This window comes from Neoarius graeffei, chromosome 4, assembly GCF_027579695.1.
Source record: "Neoarius graeffei isolate fNeoGra1 chromosome 4, fNeoGra1.pri, whole genome shotgun sequence".
Classification (NCBI taxonomy): domain Eukaryota; kingdom Metazoa; phylum Chordata; class Actinopteri; order Siluriformes; family Ariidae; genus Neoarius; species Neoarius graeffei.
In genome coordinates, this window is record NC_083572.1 from 106093647 (window position 1) to 106115115 (window position 21469).

At 44.6% G+C, this 21469-nt stretch overlaps 1 protein-coding gene across 2 annotated transcripts in view; it reads left to right on the top strand.

Moving 5' to 3' along the window:
- faah (fatty acid amide hydrolase) overlaps positions 1-20838 on the top strand; it is a 98925-nt gene extending 78087 nt beyond the window's left edge. Inside the window, exons 13-16 of one of the 2 annotated variants that reach the window (XM_060920124.1) lie at positions 12683-12722; positions 19465-19573; positions 20008-20153; positions 20474-20838. In XM_060920124.1, the coding sequence (XP_060776107.1) occupies positions 12683-12722; positions 19465-19573; positions 20008-20153; positions 20474-20611 (433 nt within the window). In that variant the 3' untranslated portion in view covers positions 20612-20838. Of the gene's footprint in view, positions 1-12682; positions 12723-19464; positions 19579-20007; positions 20154-20473 lie in introns of those variants that run through there. The other variant, XM_060920125.1, reaches the window with a different exon arrangement.
- Positions 20839-21469: the final 631 nt, after the last annotated feature.

Below are 21469 nucleotides of genomic sequence, written 5' to 3' on the forward strand. Positions count from 1 at the left end.
CCATTCTCTATTCCTGTGTTGATAAGAAATAGAAAACATAGAGCATATTTAACCCAGGGGGTAAACCAGTCTAGTCTCCTTCCTGTTTCAAAACAACATCAGAGTGCCCAAGCGGATGTTAGACTTTCTGTAAAGCTAGCTCTTCTGAACGTTAGATCACTTTCAAACAAGTCATTTTTAATTAATGATCTTATTTGCAAACACAATCTTGATTTTTTGCTTCTAACTGAAACATGGCTGGATCAAGCAAATAGTGCTACCACCCTTATTGAAGCAGCTCCCCCAAATTTTAATTTCATGAGTGCTACCCGACAAGGGAAAGGTGGAGGGATCGCAAATATATTCAAAGCCTCTTTTCAATGTAAACAATCCTCACTTGGTGATTTTACATCCTTTGAACACTTATGTGCACTTGTTACATGCTCTCCTAACATATTGTTATTAACTATTTACAGGCTTCTGAGACATTCAGCCAAAGTTTTTCTGGAAGAGTTTGGTGAACTGTTGTCAGTCATTTGCTTAGAGTTTGACTGTCTTATTATATCTGGGGATTTTAACTTGCATGTAGATAATCCTGAAAACACTTATGCCAGAGAACTACTTGCACTTATTGACAACTTCAACCTAGTACAACATGTACAGGGGCCGACCCACTCTCGTGGTCATACCCTTGACCTCGTCATCACAAAGGGTCTTACTGTTTCTACTACTGCTGTTGACCTGGCCTTATCTGATCATTTCTGTGTTTTCTCTGATGTTTCTATGTCTCCTCACATTCAGAACAGCTCAACAACTATGGGTAGGAGAGTCATAAATGACAACACATGTTCTCTTTGAGCAAGCTCTCTCTCGGATCTCAACCAAAATGTCAGACTCTGTAGATGATTTACTGGAGATTTACTGGAAATATGACCCAAATTATGGATGATATTGCTCCATTCCAAATCAAAAGAGTCAATGACAAGCAGAAAGCACCATGGAAGCAGTACCCGGCTGTTAAACTGCTAAAGCGAGAATGTAGAAAGACTGAAAGAAAATGGCGCAAATCTAAACTTCACATCCATTATCAAATCCATAAAGAGATGCTTTGTAAATATAATTATGAAATTCGTAAAGCAAGACAGTCTTTCTTCTCCAACATCATCAACAGGAATATGAACAATGCCCGTGTGCTATTTTCAACAGTAGAGAAGCTAACTAATCCCCCACCACAATTAGTACCTGAACTTCTCTCAGTTAATAAATGCAATGAGTTTGCATCCTTCTTCAAAGGTAAAATTGATAAAATACGGCAGAATATTGCTCATAATATATCTCAGTTGCAAATAATTGAAAAGCTGCAATCACCAGTGACACAGACAGACAATTTCAACACAATGTCAGAATTTTGTTTGATTGATTACGAGACTCTTGAAAAAAACTGTACAAAATCTCAGTTCCTCAACATCTGAATTGGACATTCTGCCCACCAACTTTTTTAATTCTGTTCTTCACCTCATAATTACAGATGTGCTTCAGATCAGAAATACATCCCTAGAGACTGGCATTGTTCCTGTGTCCCTGAAAAAAAGCCGTTGTAAAGCCCCTACTTAAAAAGAATAATCTGGATGCTTCAGTATTAAACAACTACAGGCCAATATCAAATCTACCATTCATCGGGAAAATCCTTGAAAAAATTGTCTTCAATCAATTAACTGCCTTCTTGATATCAAACAGCTGTTTTGATAACTTTCAGTCAGGATTTCGTGCCAATCATAGCACTGAAACAGCGCTGATTAAAGTTATAAATGACATACGTCTTAATACTGATGCAGGCAAAACATCGGTCCTGGTGTTTCTGGACCTCAGTGCAGCTTTTGATACTGTTGATCACAACATACTGCTATATCGACTTGAACACTGGGTTGGGTTGACTGGTAAAGTTATCAATTGGTTAAAATCATACTTAGAAGCTTCTTTGTTACCATGGGAAATTGTTCCTCAACATCAATGTCCTTGACCTGTGGTGTCCCCCAGGGGTCGATCCTTGGACCATTACTATTCAACCTTTTATATACTCCCACTTGGACAAATTATCAAGAACAACTCAATTTTGTTATCACTGCTATGCAGATGACACCCAAATTTATTTTGCTGTATCACCTAATGATTATGCCCCCCCTTGAATGTCTCTACCAGTGTATCGACCAAATCAACAACTGGATGTCACAAAATTTTCTTCTGCTGAACACAGATAAAACAGAAGTAATTCTATTTGGGGAAAAATGAAAGACTCAGGATTACCACTATTCTTGACACAAAGGGGATTAAAACAAAAGATATGATTAAAAATCTTGGTGTTTTCATTGATAGCGAGCTAAACTTTGACAGTCACATGAAAGCAATCACTAAATCGGCATTTTATCACCTAAAAAACATTTCCAAACTAAGAGGACTTATGTCAAAAAATGATCTGGAAAAACTAATACATGCCTTCATCTCTAGTAGGGTTGATTACTGCAATGGCCTTTTCACAGGCCTGCCAAAAAAAAAAACGTCAAACGACTTCAGCTGGTTCAAAATGCAGCGGCGAGGGTTCTCACACGAACAAAAAGAACAGAGCACATTACTCCAATTCTAAGGTCCCTTCACTGGCTTCCAGTAAGCTACAGAATTGACTTTAAAGCATTGTTGCTGGTGTACAAATCTCTAAATGGTACAGGGCCCAATTACCCCTCTGATATGTTACAGCGGCCTAACCCAATCAGATCTACCAGATCGCAGCAGCAAAAGTTACTGGTAAAACCTGTTGTTAAAACAAAGTGTGGTGAAGCAGCTTTTAGCTACTATGCAGTACAGCTATGGAACCAACTGCCAGAGGACATCAGAAATGCTCCTGCTGTTGGCAGCTTCAAATCTAGATTAAAGACCAAGCTGTTCTCAGATGCTTTCTGCTAACTGATTAATATTGTCATCTTTACATTTTAAACTTTAACTTTTACAGTCTCTGCATGTTTTAAACTTTACTTAACTTTTATTCTATTTTATTCTGCTGTTTTTTTACTGAACTTTTACTTCATTTTATTATTTTATTTCTACTATTGTTTAATTCTTATTTTTTTCTCTCTTCTTCCCCATTTATTTATTTTTTTAAAGATTTTTTTTGGGCTTTTTTCATCTTTATTATTGGATAGGACAGTGTAGAGACAGGAAATGAGCGGGAGAGAGAGACGGGGAGGGATCGGGAAATGACCTTGGGCCGGAATCGAACCCGGGTCCCCGGATTTATGGTATGGCGCCTTATCCACCTGAGCCATGACGCCCCCTTCCCCATTTATTTTATGTAATTTTATTTTTTATTGTTTACTGTTTTGCTTTTACTTCTGTAAAGCACATTGAACTGCCACTGTGTATGAAATGTGCTACATAAATAAACTTGCCTTGCCTTGTAAAACAACCCTTATTTAACTTTAACCTGGCTGGGATGTTCTACGCTACACTCCCACACAATGCCTGGAACCAACCATTACCTCAAATATTCTTAAAAAAAAATACGGACGCAAATGATCCTCCCTGTTCTCTCTTCTCTCAAATATGGCCGTGTGTACTGTGAGTGATGTCACCTGTCGGGTGCTTACGAACATTTCTGATCATCGACCGAGCAGCGATAGCATGTAAAATATGCGAAAGTAATGGGCTAACTAAAGTCATTTACTATCGTAAACAGTCAGAAAATTGGCTCTTATGTGGTTGAAAACAACTATTTGTTTGTTTGAAATAAGACAAACAGGTAGGGTAATTGTCATCTTATTTGGCCTTTAAAGCTTGGGAGTTTATGAAGGAAAAAATATCAGATGGGTATTGATATCTGAAACGCAAGTGGGGTATTGTGCAGGATAGATGGATATATAATATATGGCAAAGCTGCATTTGTGTTTCAGAAATCTTAAAATCATGCCTGAATGGCAAATACAGTGGTGCTTGAGAGCTTGTGAACCCTTTAAAATTTTCTATATTTCTGCATAAATATGACCTAAAACATCATCAGATTTTCACACAAGTCCTAAAAGTAGATAAAGAGAACCCAGTTAAATAAATGAGACAAAAAAAATTATACTTGGTCATTTATTTATTGAGGAAAGTGATCAATATTACATATCTGTGAGTGGCAAAAGTATGTGAACCTTTGCTTTCAGTATCTGGTGTGACCCCTTTGTGCAGCAATAACTGCAACTAAACGTTTCCGGTGACTGTTGATCAGTCCTGCACACCGGCTTGGAGGAATTTTAGCCCATTCCTCCGTACAGAACAGCTTCAACTCTGGGATGTTGGTGGGTTTCCTCACATGAACTGCTCACTTCAGGTCCTTCCACAACATTTCAATTGGATTAAGGTCAGGACTTTGACTTGGTCATTCCAAAACATTAACTTGATTCTTCTTTAACCATTCTTTGGTAGAATTACTTGTGTGCTTAGGGTCGTTGTCTTGCTGCATGACCCACCTTCTCTTGAGATTCAGTTCATGGACAGATGTCCTGACATTTTCCTTTGGAATTCCCTGGTATAATTCAGAATTCATTGTTCCATCAATGATGACAAGCTGTCCTGGCCCAGATGCAGCAAAACAGGCCCAAACCATGATACTACCACCACCATGTTTCACAGATGGGATAAGGTTCTCATGCTGGAATGTAGTGTTTTCCTTTCTCTAAACATAATGCTTCTTATTTAAACCAGAATGTTCTATTTTGGTCTCATCCGTCCACAAAACATTTTTCCAATAGCCTTCTGGCTTGTCCATATGATCTTTAGCAAACTGCAGATGAGCAGCAATGTTCTTTTTGGAGAGCAGTGGCTTTCTCCTTGTAACCCTGCCATGCACACCATTGTTGTTCAGTGTTCTCCTGATGGTGGACTCATGAACATTAACATTAGCTAGTGTGAGAGAGGCCTTCAGTTGCTTAGAAGTTACGCTGGGGTCCTTTGTGACCTCGCCGACTATTGCACGCCTTGCTCTTGGAGTGATCTTTGTTGGTTAACCACTCCTGGGGAGGGTAACAATGGTCTTGAATTTCCTCGATTTGTACATGTAGCAGTTCGATAGGGTGAGTGGAGCACAGAGGATGGCAGGACAGAGATCAGGTTTCCAAAAGGGCTTTATTGCCACACTTTTCAGTCTAACAACTTCCAAATGAACAGACACACATCAACATAAGAAGCGTCTAGTTCGGAGGTCAGCCCCTCTGCTCTCGCTCTCCCTCTTTAAGTAGGGCGTGGTCACTGGGAAGACACACACAAACAGGTTAATTCATGTCAGGTGTAGTGATTCTGCCACTTACCTTCCCTAACTCCGCCCTCCTGTCACAGACCAGCGCTTGACCACGCCCCCGCTGCCACATACCCCCACCGCCCGACTCAGGCCGGGCTGCTGCCCGGCCTGCAGCCGACTCCCCCTCCCCCCCCTTGACGGGAGAGGAAGTCCGCCATGACCATCTGCGCCCCCGGCCTATGGACCACCTTGAAATTAAAGGGTTGGAGTGCCAGATACCAACGGGTGATCCGTGCATTGGCATCCTTCATGCGGTGGAGCCACTGGAGGGGCGCGTGGTCCGAACAGAGGGTGAAAGGGCACCCCAGTAGGTAGTAATGGAGGGCGAGGACCGCCCACTTGATGGCCAGACACTCTTTTTCTATTGTGCTGTAGCGCCCCTCATGCACCGACAGCTTCCTGCTGATGTACAGGACGGGGTGGTCCTCCACCTCCTGGGACAAAACCGCCCCCAGCCGTCTGTCCGACGCATTGGTCTGCAACATAAAGGGGAGAGAACAGTCAGGGGAGTGTAGAAGTGGCTCCCCACACAGTGCAGCCTTTACCTCAGAAAAAGCCCACTGGCATTGCTCCGTCCACTGGACCGGATCTGGTGCCCACTTTTTAGTGAGATCAGTCAGCGGGCTGGTGACGTCCGAATAATTAGGTATAAACCTACGATAATAGCCAGCCAGCCCCAGGAACTGTCTCACCCCCTTTTTGGTCTTGGGCCTCGGGCAGGCCGCAATTGCTGCAGTCTTATTAATTTGGGGACGCACCTGCCCGTTGCCCAAGTGGAAGCCCAGATACCGTACTTCCACCCGCCCAATTGCACACTTCTTCGGGTTGGCTGTGAGACCCGCTCGCCTCAGTGACCTAAGGACGGCCCTTAAGTGTTCAAGGTGCCTTGCCCAGTCATTACTATATACGATGATGTTGTCGAGATAGGCGGCCGCATTGGTGGCGTGGGGGCGGAGGACCCTGTCCATCAGCTGCTGAAACATAGCGGGCGCCCCAGACAGCCCAAACGGAAGTGTGACGAATTGGTGTAAACCAAACGGTGTGGAAAAGGCCGTTTTTTTTCTCGGGATAGTGGAGTCAAGGGGATCTGCCAACATCCCTTCGTCAAATCCAGTGTCGAATAAAAGCGAGCCGTGCCGAGTCGATCGAGCAACTCATCAATACGAGGCATTGGGTACGTGTCAAATTTAGACACCGCGTTGACTTTTCTATAGTCCACACAGAACCGGACCGACCTGTCGGCCTTGGGTACCAAGACCACTGGGCTGCTCCAGTCACTGTGGGACTCCTCGATGATGCCCATTTCGAGCAAGGTCTCAAGTTCTTCCTGAACCACCCTTTTTTTTTTTTGTGTGTTCGGGTAGCCTGTAAGGGCGGCTACGCACTACCACCCCCGGAGGCATCTCTATGTGGTGCTCTGTGAGGTTAGTGCGACCGGGCAGGGGTGAGAACATATCTGAAAACTCGGTCTGCAACTGGCGACCTCCATGAGTTGGGTCGGGGAGAGGTGGTCTCCACAGGGGACCAGAGAGGTACGGGATGCCAATGCCCCTTTTTGAACCTCCGGCCCCAGCTCCGCCTTCTCCGGAACTACCAACACCAACGCCACGGGGACCTCCTCGTTCCAGAGTTTAAGCAGATTGAGGTGGTAAATTTGTAGCGCCCCACCCCTGTCCATTCGCCTCACCTCGTAGTCGACGTCCCCGACTCGCCGTGTGACCTCAAAGGGACCTTGCCACTTGGCGATCAATTTGGAGCTCGATGTGGGCAACAGTATGAGTACCTTATCTCCCTGGGTGAACTCCCTAAGGTGCGTACCCTTGTTGTACAGGCGGGCTTGCCGTTCCTGGGCCTGCCGCAAATTCTCCTGAGTTAGGTGGGTGAGCATGTGGAGTTTTGCGCGCAGGTCCATAACGTACTGAATTTCGTTCTTGCTTTGTGAAGGTCCCTCCTCCCAATTTTCCCACAGCACGTCTAGGATGCCGTGCAGCTTACGCCCATATAATAATTCGAACGGGGAGAACCCCGTGGAGGCTTGGGGAACCTCTCGCACTGAGAACAACAAGGGCTCGAGCCACTTATCCCAATTACGTGTGTCCTCACTTACGAATTTTTTAATGATATTTTTGAGGGTGCGATTGAACTGTTCCACTAAACCGTCCATTTGTGGGTGATGCACACTGGTGCGGATCGACTTAATCCCCAATAACCCATACAGTTCGCGCAGTGTCCGGGACATAAATGTAGTGCCTTGATCAGTCAGAATCTCTTTCGGGATTCCGACTCGGGAGATAGCGCGGAAGAGTGCCTCTGCAATACTGCGTGCTGAGATATTGCGCAGAGGCACTGCTTCTGGGTATCGTGTTGCATAGTCCACCAGAACTAATATAAAGCGGTACCCTCGTGCTGACCGATCTAATGGCCTGACGAGATCCATCCCAATTCTCTCAAACGGGGTCTCGATCAATGGAAGAGGGCGCAAAGGCGCTTTTGGAATGGCCGCTGGATTTACTAACTTGCATTCGCGGCACGCCGTACACCACCTACGAACATCGCCGCGAATCCCCGGCCAATAGAATCGGGCCATTATTCGGGCTAGTGTCTTATCCTGCCCTAAGTGTCCAGCCATGGGATTAAAGTGAGCCGCCTGGAATACCAATTCCCGGCGGCTCTTTGGAATCAAAAGCTGCGTGACTCGCTCTTTAGTTTGAGTGTCCTGCATCACTCGGTATAATCTATCCTTCATAATCGCGAAGTAGGGGAAGGACGGGGTGGCATTCGGCGGGAGCGTTTGACCATCGATTACTCTCACTTGGTCAAACGCATGCCGCAGAGTCTCGTCTCGCGATTGTTCTAATGGGAAATCCGCGAGGGATTCCCCAATAGAGAGAGGAGGAGCCGGCGGCTCCTCACTCTGATGCGGAGATGACTTGGACAGCTCTGTGACAGCTGCTCCCGCCAAAGCGACACCGGGACCTCCCCGTCAAATGGCAGGACCCACTCTTTACTAAGCATGTCATTAAACTCCGAAATCCCGGCCAATCAGTCCCCAAAATTAAAGAGTGGGTAAGGCGAGGATTAACCGCCGCCTTCACTATAAATTTTTCCCCTCTGAAACAAAATGTGGACCGACACCAAAGGGTAGCTGTGAACATCCCCGTGCACACACACAACCCCTTCACCCCCTGTGCTCCCCCCAATACCTCGTTTTGCACCAGGCTTTGGTGAATTGAGGTCTGGTTACAACCAGAATCCACCAACGCCTGATATGTATCCCCTTGGATACTCACCGGTATGCGATACTCTCCGTCCTGATCGAGGGCGGCCTCTGGCGCGTAGGGGATCCGAACCACCGCGCCCACTTCCATCGCCGTGCACTGCTGTTGAAGGTGGCCCGGCTCCCTGCAGCGCCAGCAAACCGGCCCGGGCTTTCCCTTTGCACCAGTGATCTGGGGCTCACTCACCTGAGTTGGGGGAGAGACAGACACAGAAGAGAGAAAAGGGAGGGCACCGCAGGTGCGGCGGGCCGGCTGGGGTGGCGCCGGCTCCCGCGGTGGGGGAATGGGGTGAGGACGGGACACAGGAGGATGGGGAGAGAGAGAGAAGAGAAGATGCCATCTGCTGTCCTGCCGCCGGGACAGCTGCCAAATGGTCCTCCGCCAGCTTGACTGCCTGATCCAGCGACGCCGGGCGGTGGCACTGGACCCACTCCGCAGTTCCTGCTGGCGAGCGATGAACTGTTCCAGCACCACCTGGTCGATGATTCCCTCGGCGTCACGGTTGTCGGCCCTCAACCACCACCAGCAGGCGTCCCGGAGCTGCTGGCCATATGCGAATGGCTGGCCGACTTCCTCCAAGCGCAACGCACGGAAGCGCTGGCGCTGCTGCTCTGGGGTGCGCCCCACGTGCTGGAGGACGGCCCGGCGGAGGTCCGCGTAGGCCAGCCGGTGGTCGGCGGGGAGCTGTAGCGCGGCCAGCTGTGCCTCTCCCGTTAGCAGGGGGAGGAGGCGCGCCGCTCCATCGGCCATCCCGAGGCTTCGGCGACTTGCTCAAAGAGCGTGATGAATGCCTCGGGGTCGTCCTGCGGGCCCATCTTGGTGACGGTGAGGGGAGACGGGCCCGCGGTAGGAGCGCTGGTGGACCCTGCCGACACGAGGAGGTGCCGGAACGCCTCCCGTTCTTCTTGTTGGGCCAGCACCAGGGCCTCGAAGCGTCGCTCTTGCTCCTTCCGGAGGGTGACGAGCGCCTGGTGCTGGCTTTGCTGGGCCGTGGCGAGGGCGTGGACCAGGTCGGCAAACGGGGAGGACTCCATGGGGCTGCTCGGCTGGTGCTCCACTTTTCCCGGGTTTCGGCACTACTGTAGCAGTTCAATAGGGTGAGTGGAGCACAGAGGACGGCAGGACAGAGATCAGGTTTCCAAAAGGGCTTTATTGCCACACTTTTCAGTCTAACAACTTCCAAATGAACAGACACACATCAACATAAGAAGCGTCTAGTTCGGAGGTCAGCCCCTCTGCTCTCGCTCTCCCTCCTTAAGTAGGGCGCGGTCACTGGGAAGACACACACAAACAGGTTAATTCATGTCAGGTGTAGTGATTCTGCCACTTACCTTCCCTGACTCCGTCCTCCTGTCACAGACCGGCGCTTGACCACGCCCCCGCTGCCACAGTACACAATCTATCTGACTGTGGGTTGGTGGAGTCCAAACTCTTTAGAGATGGTTTTGTAACCTTTTCCAGCCTGATGAGCATCAACAACGCTTTTTCCGAGGTCCTCAGAAATCTCCTTTGTTCGTGCCATGATACACTTCCACAAACACGTGTTGTGAAGATCAGAATTTGATAGATCCCTGTTCTTTAAATAAAACAGGGTGCCCACTCACACCTGATTATCATCCCACTGATTGAAAACACCTGACTCTAATTTCACCTTCAAATTAACTGCTAATCCTAGAGGTTCACATACTTTTGCCACTCACAGATATGTAATATTGGATCATTTTCCTCAATAAATAAATGACCAAGTATAATATTTTTGTCTCATTTGTTTAACTGGGTTCTCTTTATCTACTTTTAGGACTTGTGTGAAAATCTGATGATGTTTTAGGTCATATTTATGCAGAAATTTAGAAAATTCTATAGGGTTCACAAACTTTCAAGCACCACTGTATGCCAAACGGAAATGCTTTAATGACACCATTTTGTTGAAAACTTTTTCCATTGTTTATCCTTTTGTATTATTTGCACTCTAATTGGACAAAGTGTGCTTAGTCTAGTTACTTCTATTTTCTCCTTTAAAGACATTTTGAAAAATGGATGATTGCATAAGTGGTTAGTCTTCATGTTCATTGCACTACTATAGTATTTCACATGTGCCTTTTAAATCACTGGTGATGACGTTAATATTTCAGTGATGCACGCTTAAATAATTTGGCCCCTGTAGTTGCAAACTCTATGTTTCAGTTAAAAAACCCCCACCAGATATGGGTGTTACTGATGATCTGCACAAATCTACAGTCTGGACTAAAAAGAATTCAGCCCCAGCTGATTGCATTACTGTTCTGTGTGTTTTTACTCCAACTGTTGATGGTGCTGAAAAAGAACAAAATCATCTTCAAGGCATTTGTGAAGACATGTTTGCCAAAAATGAAACCTAATTTTGACAGAGCACTTGGCTCTGCTAGTATGTATATACAGTTGTGGTCAGAAGTTTACATACAGTGACATGAATGTCATCTTGGATATGAATGCCATGGCGATATTTGGGCTTTCAGTAATTTCTTTGAATTGTTCTTTTTCTGTGGCAGAATGATTATACAGCATACATCTTTAAAAAAAAAAAAAAACACTAGAATTTGGTGCACAAGTTTTAATTTTCTTTGGGTTTTCTGAAATCAACACAGGGTCAAAATTATACATACAAGGCCAAAAATTTACATACACTCACTTAGATTATTAATTCAGAGGTGCTGAAACTTCCAAAATGTCTCTTATCTTGCCAAGGCCGAGGTCTCTTAACTTCCTGTTATTGATCATGATTGACTACAGCTGGTAGCTTCTCTGTGCCTTCATAAAAAGAGTTTGTTTACAGCACTCATTGGATTGACCAACACACAGTAAAATGGGAAAGTCCAAGGAGCTCAGTGCAGATCTGAGAAAAAGGATCGCAGATATACACAACTCCAGAATGTCTCTTAGAGCCATTTCTAAACAACTGCAAATTCCAAGATCAGTTCAAACAATTGTGTCCAAGTTCTTGTGAAGTGTAGTCACTTTGTTTCAAGAAAACCCAACTGTCACCCTCGGCTGAAAGGAAATTGGTTTGGATGGTCAGGAATAACCTGGGAACCACCATGACACAGCCCTGCCATGAACTGGAAGCTGATGGATCACTGTCTACAGTTCAGATCAGTTCAGTTATTTCTGCTGTCCAAGAAATAACCTCCTGCTCCAAAACTGACACCTTCAAGCTTAACTAAAGTTTGAAGCTGACTACACAGACAAAGAAAAAGCCTTCTGGAGGATAGCTGTATGGTCAGATGAGACAAAGATTGAGTTATTTGCCCACAATGACCACCATGTACAGAGGGACACTGTACCAGCTGGTGGTGGTAGGATCATCATGCTCTGGGGCTGTTTTACTGCCAGTGGAACTGGTTCATTGCACAAAGTGGATGGAATAATGAAGAAGGAGGACTACGTCAGAATTCTTCAGCATAAACCATCAGAAACTTGAACACGACTTGGGAGTTACAACAGGACAATGAACCCAAATACGCATCAGAGCTGGTTGTGGAGGATAAAGCAGGCGAACATTAAGCTTAAAACAAGTCCTGACTTCTACCCTATTGAAAATATATGGACTGTGCTTATAGGTCAAGTCCATGCCAAGAAAAAAAACAAATTTAATTGAACTCTACCAATTCTACCATGAAGTCATACAATATCCAACCAGAATTCTGCCAGAAGCTTGTTCATGGTAAACAAAAAATGTTTGGTCAAGGTGAATCTTGCGAAGAGACATTTTACCCAAATATTCGGTGTGCTGTATGTATATTTTTGACCCTGTATGTATCATTTTGACCCGGTGTTGATTTCAGAAAACCCAAATAAAATTAAAACTTGTGCACCAAATTCTAGTGTTTTTTTATTATTATTAAAGATGTATACTGTACATTGTGCCACAGAAAAAGAATAGTTCAAAGAAATTACCGAAAGCCCAAATATTGTCATGACATTCATATCCAAGATGTCATTCATGTCACTGTATGTAAACTTCTGACCACAACTTTATTTATTAATTTATTTTTACCAGCCATACTTGGGCGTGTCACATGTATCATTACTTATCACTTTTGTATTCTTTGTTTTGCAGCAACGCAGCAGAATTGTGGAAGCAGCACAGAGAGGTTGAGGTGTGTGTGAATTTTGAGAGCATACCACTTCCTAATGATAGTGAAACATGGATTTAATAAGAAAAATACTCATTACTGTTGTTTTCTTTTGAGAACCATTTTAACTAGTGCACATAATTTGGCCAGCCAGTCTGTGTTTTTATGCAAGACAGTGAAGGGCGTATAATAAATCCATTTTCTGTTCCAGTGCTGTTGAGTTCTCAAATCTGATTGGTCAGAAGAAGTGGTGTTGATTAATTTTCTATAACAGCAGCTCTGACAATAGTGCTACCACAAATGACAGGTTTACATTAATGCCCTCGTTTTAATGCGTTATCATTTCTAACACCTTACACAGGGATTTGTATGATAGATATGCTGCGGAAAACGTTTTCTGTCAGGAGATGTTTATTTAACACTTATGGAAGGAGTCTCCAGTGTCGGCACTTTGTAAGAGGTAAAGCTGAGGGAGAGAAGTTTATACACTGTGGTTTTGTGGTAACAAGTGAGGGAACTCCTTTTTATATCTGCTATTGTATAAGCGAGAACAAGAACTAACTAGTTTTGCGGACAGTAATCCTAAATGTTCGCAAGTGCAAATTTTGATTCTAAGATAATTGGTAGTGTTCAAATTAGCGTGGAAGGCGAGCTTCCTGAAGTTTAGAAAAGCTCTTAGTGCTGCGAGATCAACATGTCTCTCCTCCCTAATAGAAGATAACAAAAATAATCCTAGATTCCTATTGAATACTGTAGCAAAATTAACCAGGAATAAGCCCACTATAGACACATGCACACCTGTAGTATGTAGTAGCAACGACTTCATGAATTTTTTTAATGACAAAATTGAAAATATCCAACAAAAAATTCAAACTACTAATTTAAGGTCAGACAATGGAAGTGACCCTGTAGTTAACAATATAACTGTATCAGATCATCAATTAGAATGTTTTACTCCCCTTAGAGAAATTGAATTACTTTCATTAATCTCGGCATCAAAAGCCTCAACTTGTGTACTAGATCCCTTACCGACACATCTATTCAAACAGATAATACCTGAAGTAATTGAACCGCTTCTAAAAATAATAAATTCTCTTATGATTGGCTATGTACCCAAATCCTTTAAACTAGCAGTTATCAAACCCCTGATTTAAAAAAAAAAACCTGACCTTGATCCCTGTCAGCTGTCCAATTATCAGCCAATATCAAACCTCCCCTTTATCTCCAAGATCCTTGAAAAAGCTGTGGCACAGCAGTTATGCTCATATTTACATAGGAATAACATCCATGAAATGTATCAGTCAGGATTTAGACCTCATCATGGCACAGAGACGGCTCTGGTTAAAGTAGTAAACGACCTACTGTTGGCGTCTGATCAGGGCTGTGTCTCGCTGCTTGTGTTGCTTGACCTTAGTGCAGCATTTGATACCATTGATCATTCCATTCTTCTGGATAGACTAGAAAATGTTGAGAGTTAAGGGAACGGCCCTCTCCTGGCTCAGGTCTTATTTAACTGATCGCTATCAGTATGCTGATATAAATGGTGATATCTCTAGACATACTGAGGTAAAGTTGGGTGTTCCACAAGGTTCTGTCTTGGGTCCACTGCCTTTTTCTTTATACATGTTACCTCTGGGTGACATTATTCGTAAGCATGGTATTAGTTCCACTGTTATGCTGATGACACACAGCTGTATGTTTCTGCAAAACCAGACGAGAGACACCAGCTTAATAGAATTGAGGAATGTGTTAAGGACATTAGACACTGGATGCTTATTAATTTCCTTCTGCTTAACTCTGACAAGACTGAAGTACTTGTATTAGGACCACATGCAGCTAGAAGTAAGTTTTCTGATTACATGGTAACTCTGGATGGCCTTTCTGTTTCTTCACGTGCAGCAGTAAAAGACCTCGGAGTGATTATTGACCCCAGTCTTTCATTCGAAACTCACATTGATAACATCACCCGGATAGCTTTCTTTCATCTCAGAAATATTGCTAAGATAAGAAATTTAATGTCACTACACGACGCAGAAAAACTAGTTAATGCTTTCGTTACCTCCAGGTTGGATTATTGTAATGCCTTACTGTCTGGATGTTCCAATAGATTAGATTAGATAAAACTTTATTGATCCCTTTGGGAGGGTTCCCTCAGGGAAATTAAGATTCCAGCAGCATCATTACAGATAAACAGAAAAGAAATAGAGAAAAACTTCTCGATAAATTAAGTATTTATATATACAAATATAAAAGAATAAGATATGGGGAAGAGAGGAAGGGGGGAGAAGTGGGGTTAGAGTAAGTGTGTGTGTGGGGGGCAGGAAAGATATTGCACTTTATATTGCACATTGTCCGGTATTGCTTATTGTTAGGCTAGGCTACTGCTCCTTCCCGTTCTCTGTCCTCCTGTTACCCCTTCTCCCCCCCAGAGAGGAGTTGTACAGTCTGATGGCGTGAGGGACAAAGGAGCTTTTGAGTCTGTTCGTCCTGCACTTGGGAAGGAGCATTCTGTCACTGAACAGGCTCCTCTGGTTGCTGATGACGGTGTGCAGAGGGTGACTGGCATCATCCATGATGCTCAATAGTTTGTCCATAGACCTCTTCTCTGCCACCGTCACCAGAGAGTCCAGCTTCATGCCGACCACAGAGCCGGCCCACCTGATCAGTTTGTCCAGCCTGGATGTGTCCTCCTTGGATGTGCTGCCCCCCCAGCACACCACGGTGTAAAACAGGACACTGGCGACCGCAGACTGATAGAACATTCACAGGAGTTTCCTGCAGATGTTAAAGGACCGCAGCCTCCTAAGGAAGTATAGCCTGCTCTGTCCCTTCCTGTATAAGTGATTGGTGTTGGAAGTCCAGTCCAACTTGCTGTCCAGCCACAGCCCGAGGTACTTGTAGGAATCCACAGCCTCCACCTCGACTCCCTCGATCAGAACTGGTCGTGACCTTGGTCTGGACCTCCCAAAGTCAATGACTAGCTCCTTGGTCTTCGAGGTGTTGAGCTGCAGATGGTTCCTGTTGCACCACACAGCAAAGTCCCTCACCAGGCTCCTATACTCCTCCTCTCTCTGTCGTCACTGATACACCCAACGATGGTTGTGTCATCGGCAAACTTCTGAATGTGAGACAGCTCCGAGTTGTAGCAGAAGTCCGCGGTGTACAGGGTGAAGAGAAGAGGGGCCAGCACCGTGTCCTGGGGTGCTCCAGTTCTGCTAATTACAGTGTCAGATGTGATGATCTTCAGCCTGATGTACTGCGGCCTGTCAGTGAGGTAGCTGGAGATCCAGGTGACCAGGCAGGGGTCCACTCGCATCCTGTTCAGTTTGTCCTGAAGCAGTAGGGGCTGGATGGTGTTGAAGGCACTTGAGAAGCCCAAGAAGAGGATCCTCACTGTGCCATTTCCCTTATCCAGATGCGAGTGGGCTCGGTGTAGCAGGTAGAGGATGGCGTCTTCCACACCAACACCTGCCTGGTACGCAAACTGCAGACAGTCCTGGGCATGTTGTACCTGGGGTCTGAGGAGGCCGCGGAAGAGCCGCTCCAACATCTTCATCAGATGTGAAGTGAGCACCACTGGTCGGAAGTTGTTCAGCTCGCTTGGCCGATTCTTTTTGGGAACTGGAACGATACATGATGTCTTCCAGAGGGTTGGCACTCTCCCCAGCTGCAGACTGAGGTTGAAGATGCGTTGGAGTGGTTCACCCAGTTCAGCAGCGCAGGTCTTCAGTAGTCGTGGACACACCTTGTTCAGGCCTGCTGCTTTCCTGGGGTGAAGCTTCCTCAGTTGACCTCTGACCTGGTCTGCAGTAATGCATAGAGGAGTCTGTGTTGAGCTTCTGCTCCACCTTTCTCCTGTAGCTGTTCTTAGCTTCCCTCATGCAGCATTTCACCTCCTGCTATGCTGCTTTCATCGCCTCCCTATCCCTGCTCCTGAAGGCGGGCTTCTTCCTGTTGAGGACAGCTTTGACTTCCTGTGTTACCCATGGCTTGTTATTAGGGTAACACCGTACAGTCTTAGCAGGGGAGACCACGTCTGCACAGAAGTTGAGGTAATCTGTCAGAAAGTGTGTTAGCCCCTCTATGTCCTCACAGTGTGGGCTAAGCAGCACATCCCAGTCCGTGATGTCATAGCAGTCCCTGAGGGCATCTTCCATTTCAGGGGACCACCTCCTGATGGAGCTAGTTGTTGCAGGCTGCCTTTGAACCAGGGGGGTGTACTTCGGCTGTAGAAGAACCAGGTTGTGGTCAGACTTCCCTAGTCGGGGGAGGGGTGTGACTCTGTATGCATCCCTCACATTAGCATACAGCAAGTCAATTGTCATGTTGTTCCTTGTTGGACAAGAGTTGGACAAGATCATAGCCTGGTAAAAAGCAGCCAAAGTAGAGTCCAAATTAGCGTGATTAAAGTCCCCAGAAATGATCATAAATGCCTCAGGGTGCTGTGTCTGCAGCCTTGCTGTGACAGAGTGAATCCTCTCACATGCAGCGGCTGCATCTGCCTTCGGAGGGATGTAAACACAGATGGTGATCACATGACTGAACTCCCTCGGCAGATAATATGGCCGCAGGCTAACGGCTAGCAGCTCCAAGTCCGGGCAACATAAAGCTGTCTTTACGGAGATATGTCCTATAAGTGCATAAACACGCTCCAGTTAGTTCAAAATGCAGCAGCAAGAGTCCTTACTAGAACTAGAAAATATGACCACATCACTCCTGTCTTATCCACACTGTATTGGCTCCCAATCAAATTTCGTATTGATTTATAAAATACTACTATTGACCTTTTAAAGCACTGAATGGTCTCGCGCCACAGTACCTGAGCGAACTTCTGGTCCTTTATGACCTGCCACGCCTACTTGGATCAAAAGGTGCAGGCTATCTGCTGGTACCTCGTATAGTGAAGACTATATCAGGGGGCAGAGCCTTTTCTTACAAAGCCCCACAGTTATGGAACAGCCTTCTAAGTAGTGTTCGGGAATCAGACACAGTCTCCGTGTTTAAGTCTAGGCTGAAAACATATCTGTTTAGTCAAGCCTTTTGTTAATGGTGTTTATGAGGTAAAGGTGTAGATCTGGAGGGTCCTCAGACATGGTGTTTTGGTAAACTGGAATGCATGGATGCTGTCAGTCCCCCACTCACTTGCTCACTCGAGTTTGTTGATGGTATAGTGGCTGCTGCTTTATGTCTTGGGGCTCCCTCATGCCTGCGCTACCTTCTGGCTCTCCCCTTTTAGTTATGCTGTCCTAGTTAGTTTTGCCAGAGTCCCTGCTTGCAGTCAGCGCAAAATGTATACTGTTCTTACTCATCAGGTGATAATGATGAATAATCCCCCCCCCCCGCCTGTCCCTCTGAGTTACATGTCAATCCTGAGATTAAGATCCTGACCTCTTCTGCTCTATGGACCTGCCTAATCCATCCTGATGCCCTATCTCTGGTTGGAGTCTCATCACATCGCTCCTGTGGAGTTTGGCCCCATATGGACAGTTGAAAGTCACACTTGGAAGATGCTCTAGACACTGTAGTCCTCAGTCATAAAAGCATTACTTTACTGTAAAGTAATGCTTTTATGGCTGAGGACTACAGTTGACTTGCAACTTTTGCAGTTGTCATGAACGGTTTTGCACTCAAGTTTCCATCAATGAAGAGTTTATAACATCAACGAAACTGACTTCATGTTAAAACTGTTAATGTTATAGTCATGTTGTCTGCTGTTGTCCAGGTGAGGATGGGTTCCCTTTTGGGTCCGGTTTCTTCCTCGTGTCGTCTGAGGGAGTTTTTCTTTGTCACCATCGCCATAGGCTTGCTCATTGGGGATAGATTAGGGATAAAATTGGCTCATGTCTTGGGTCATTCAGATTCTGTAAAGCTGCTTTGGGACAATGTCTATTGTTAAAAGCGCTATACAAACAAACTTGACAACATAATTCAGGACATGCCTTATTGGAAATTATTATACATACAGGACACTTTTTCAGTGGAATAAAAACATGTTCTCTTCCCTTTTAGTGGGTTTCATTAATTCAGTTTGATAGCATGCAATATTGTTAGCATATCGCTTATCCTGCGTGTATTATGTCACTCTACTCAATGGAGAATGAACATTGAATATGGTTTACGATATTGCATGGTTGTCAAGACATGACATCACACATCAGAGCTGATTCGAATATCCAGTCAGCGTTTTCTGCTGCGCATGCACAGAAGCATTTCTTTGTTTTCCAGGAAAGAGAGAGACGCGTTGAACACCTGAAAGGCTACCAAAACTTCATTATATATTCTTCATGCATATTTACAAGAGAAAAACATACCAACGGACATCGAAAAACTGGAAAAGAGACACGTCTGAGACGTAAAACTTCCGCGCTAGCGAGTGACTGTGACCATTTGTAAACAAACATGGCTGCCAGGTTTGCTTCGTTAAATACAGAAGATTTGAGATTGAAGATTTTGAAAGAGACACGTTGAACACCCGAAAGGAATCTGCATGTATTATAATAATAATAGTGGCTGGCTTTTTTCATGGTATATCAGATATACTCCTTTCAGCTAGCATGATATTGAACTTGTCTTTGGCTCATTCAATATCATGCTAGCTGAATGGAATATATCTGATATACCACTCAACACCAGCCAGTATTATTTAAATAATCAACTTCAGGCTGGTTGCAGCAACACCACAATGATTATTTCCCTGTAACTGCATGACTGAGTTATTTAAAAAAAAGTTACAGGAAACCTTACAAACTACTGTTTATGTTTGTAGGATTATATCCATGAAACATTAGCTGAGTGGAAGAAGTTGGAGCTGGATGTTCTGCTCTGTCCCATGCTTGGACCAGCCTTTAACTTCAGCTACACTGGAAAACAAATCAGTAATGTATTGACTTCTGCCTTATTTGGAGCTCAGGGTGGCAACAGCAACTCTACCTTATCATATAAATGTCGATTATTTTCCTAGAACAGCACACCTGGTCATGTTTTAGTCCCTTACGTATAGCCAGATGTGATGAACTTGCTGAAAACATGACGGCTTTCTAAGGTATTGTTGGTGTTGTGGGTCACGGTGTAATGAGCTTCCAGTGTCTACATCCACTTCAGCAGAATTTCACTGTAAAGTGGGCGGGGCTAATCAGCCTCAGGGTGTCCGATGGAGTTAAATGATAAACCAGTGTGTAAAAAAGCAAAACTAGGCCAGTTATCAGGTCAGTTATGTAATTATAGTGTATGATATGTAATGTTGTATACTTTGCATGTTGTCTAGTGGATGTGATTCTCTGCTGCACTGTGTGTGTGTGTGTGTGTGCAGGTGCTGTGACTTACACTGCTGTGTACAACGTGTTCAACTTCCCCGCTGGAGTTGTTCCGGTCACTGAGGTCACAGCCGAGGATGAAGATCAGCTGAAAAACTACAGAGGGAACTTTGGAGACATTTGGGACAAGACCTTTGTCACGGTGAACATGCACCACGATGCACTTGAATTTACTGATATGGACTTGTTAGACTGATGGTACTCCTAGTCCCTGACCTAGCATGAGGATAGGTTTTAGATGGAGATGACAAATCACGTCTGTAAGTCACTCTGGATAACAGTGTCTACTACATGCTGTATATGATTGATTATTATTTGATCAGATTGTTATATATGGAGACAATGGGGAAATAGTTATTTAAAATGGTTAACTTCTTGCAAACATGACATTAAATGAGTAAAAAAAAAAAAAAAGTGTAATGAGTGTCCGCATTAGTTATTGTGTGTGTGTGTGTGTTGTAGGCCATACGAGGCGGTGTGGGTCTGCCAATAGCAGTGCAGTGTGTGGCTCTACCCTGGCAGGAAGAAATGTGTTTACGGCTTATGAGAGAAGTGGAAAAGCTCTGTGCCAAGAACAAGCAGACCAACATGCACCACTAAACACACACATTGCATTATCCTTAATCAGAAGCCTCCGTTTTTGTGTTTGTCACTGGAGCCAAACGGCTAAATGTCATGGTCACATCAGCTCAAACAGCATTGTGGAGTTGTTCTGTGTTTTTAAACAGGCATGTTCATTTGGTTTTTGACACTGTATTAGCCTTACTTATAACAAGTGTTGCCAGGCAAAACAAACCTCGTCCAGCAGCGCTTATTTTATACCTCCATGTTGATAAGGGTAATGTTTCTCAATCGTCAGCTGTCAGTTTATAGTCCTATGAAAATCCATGACCTTGAGTTTGACCTTTCAAGGTCAAAGATCATGGTGCCAAGTGAAAGGCCATGTGGGAGTTCGTATATGCTCATAATAGTAAACGTTTGTCTATCGGCAACCGTTTTTGAGTTATAATGGAAAATGTTATTTTGACCGAAAGGGTGACCTTGACCTGATTACCCACAAAATTTAATCAGGTAATCTACGGACCATTGCCCACCTACCCTGAAAATTTGAAGTCAATCGGTACAACCTTCTAGACGCTAGATTGTTAACAGACAGACACACACACGCACGCACAAGCAAACCTGGTCAAGCGTCATGGTACCAAATGAAAGCCCATATATGAATTCCTCTATGCTGATAATGATAAACATCTCAATCTCTAACCGTTTGAGTTATAATGGAAAATATGCAAATTTTAGCAGTTTGACCTCCAACCACTAAGAAAACTATGAGAGATACTCCATCATGCAGCATATCAATGGAAGCAGAATTGAAAGATGAACATTTTGGAATTGGTTTGAAGTAAATATGATCAATATGAAGGAAGATATCATGAAATAAATGATTTTGACCTTTTT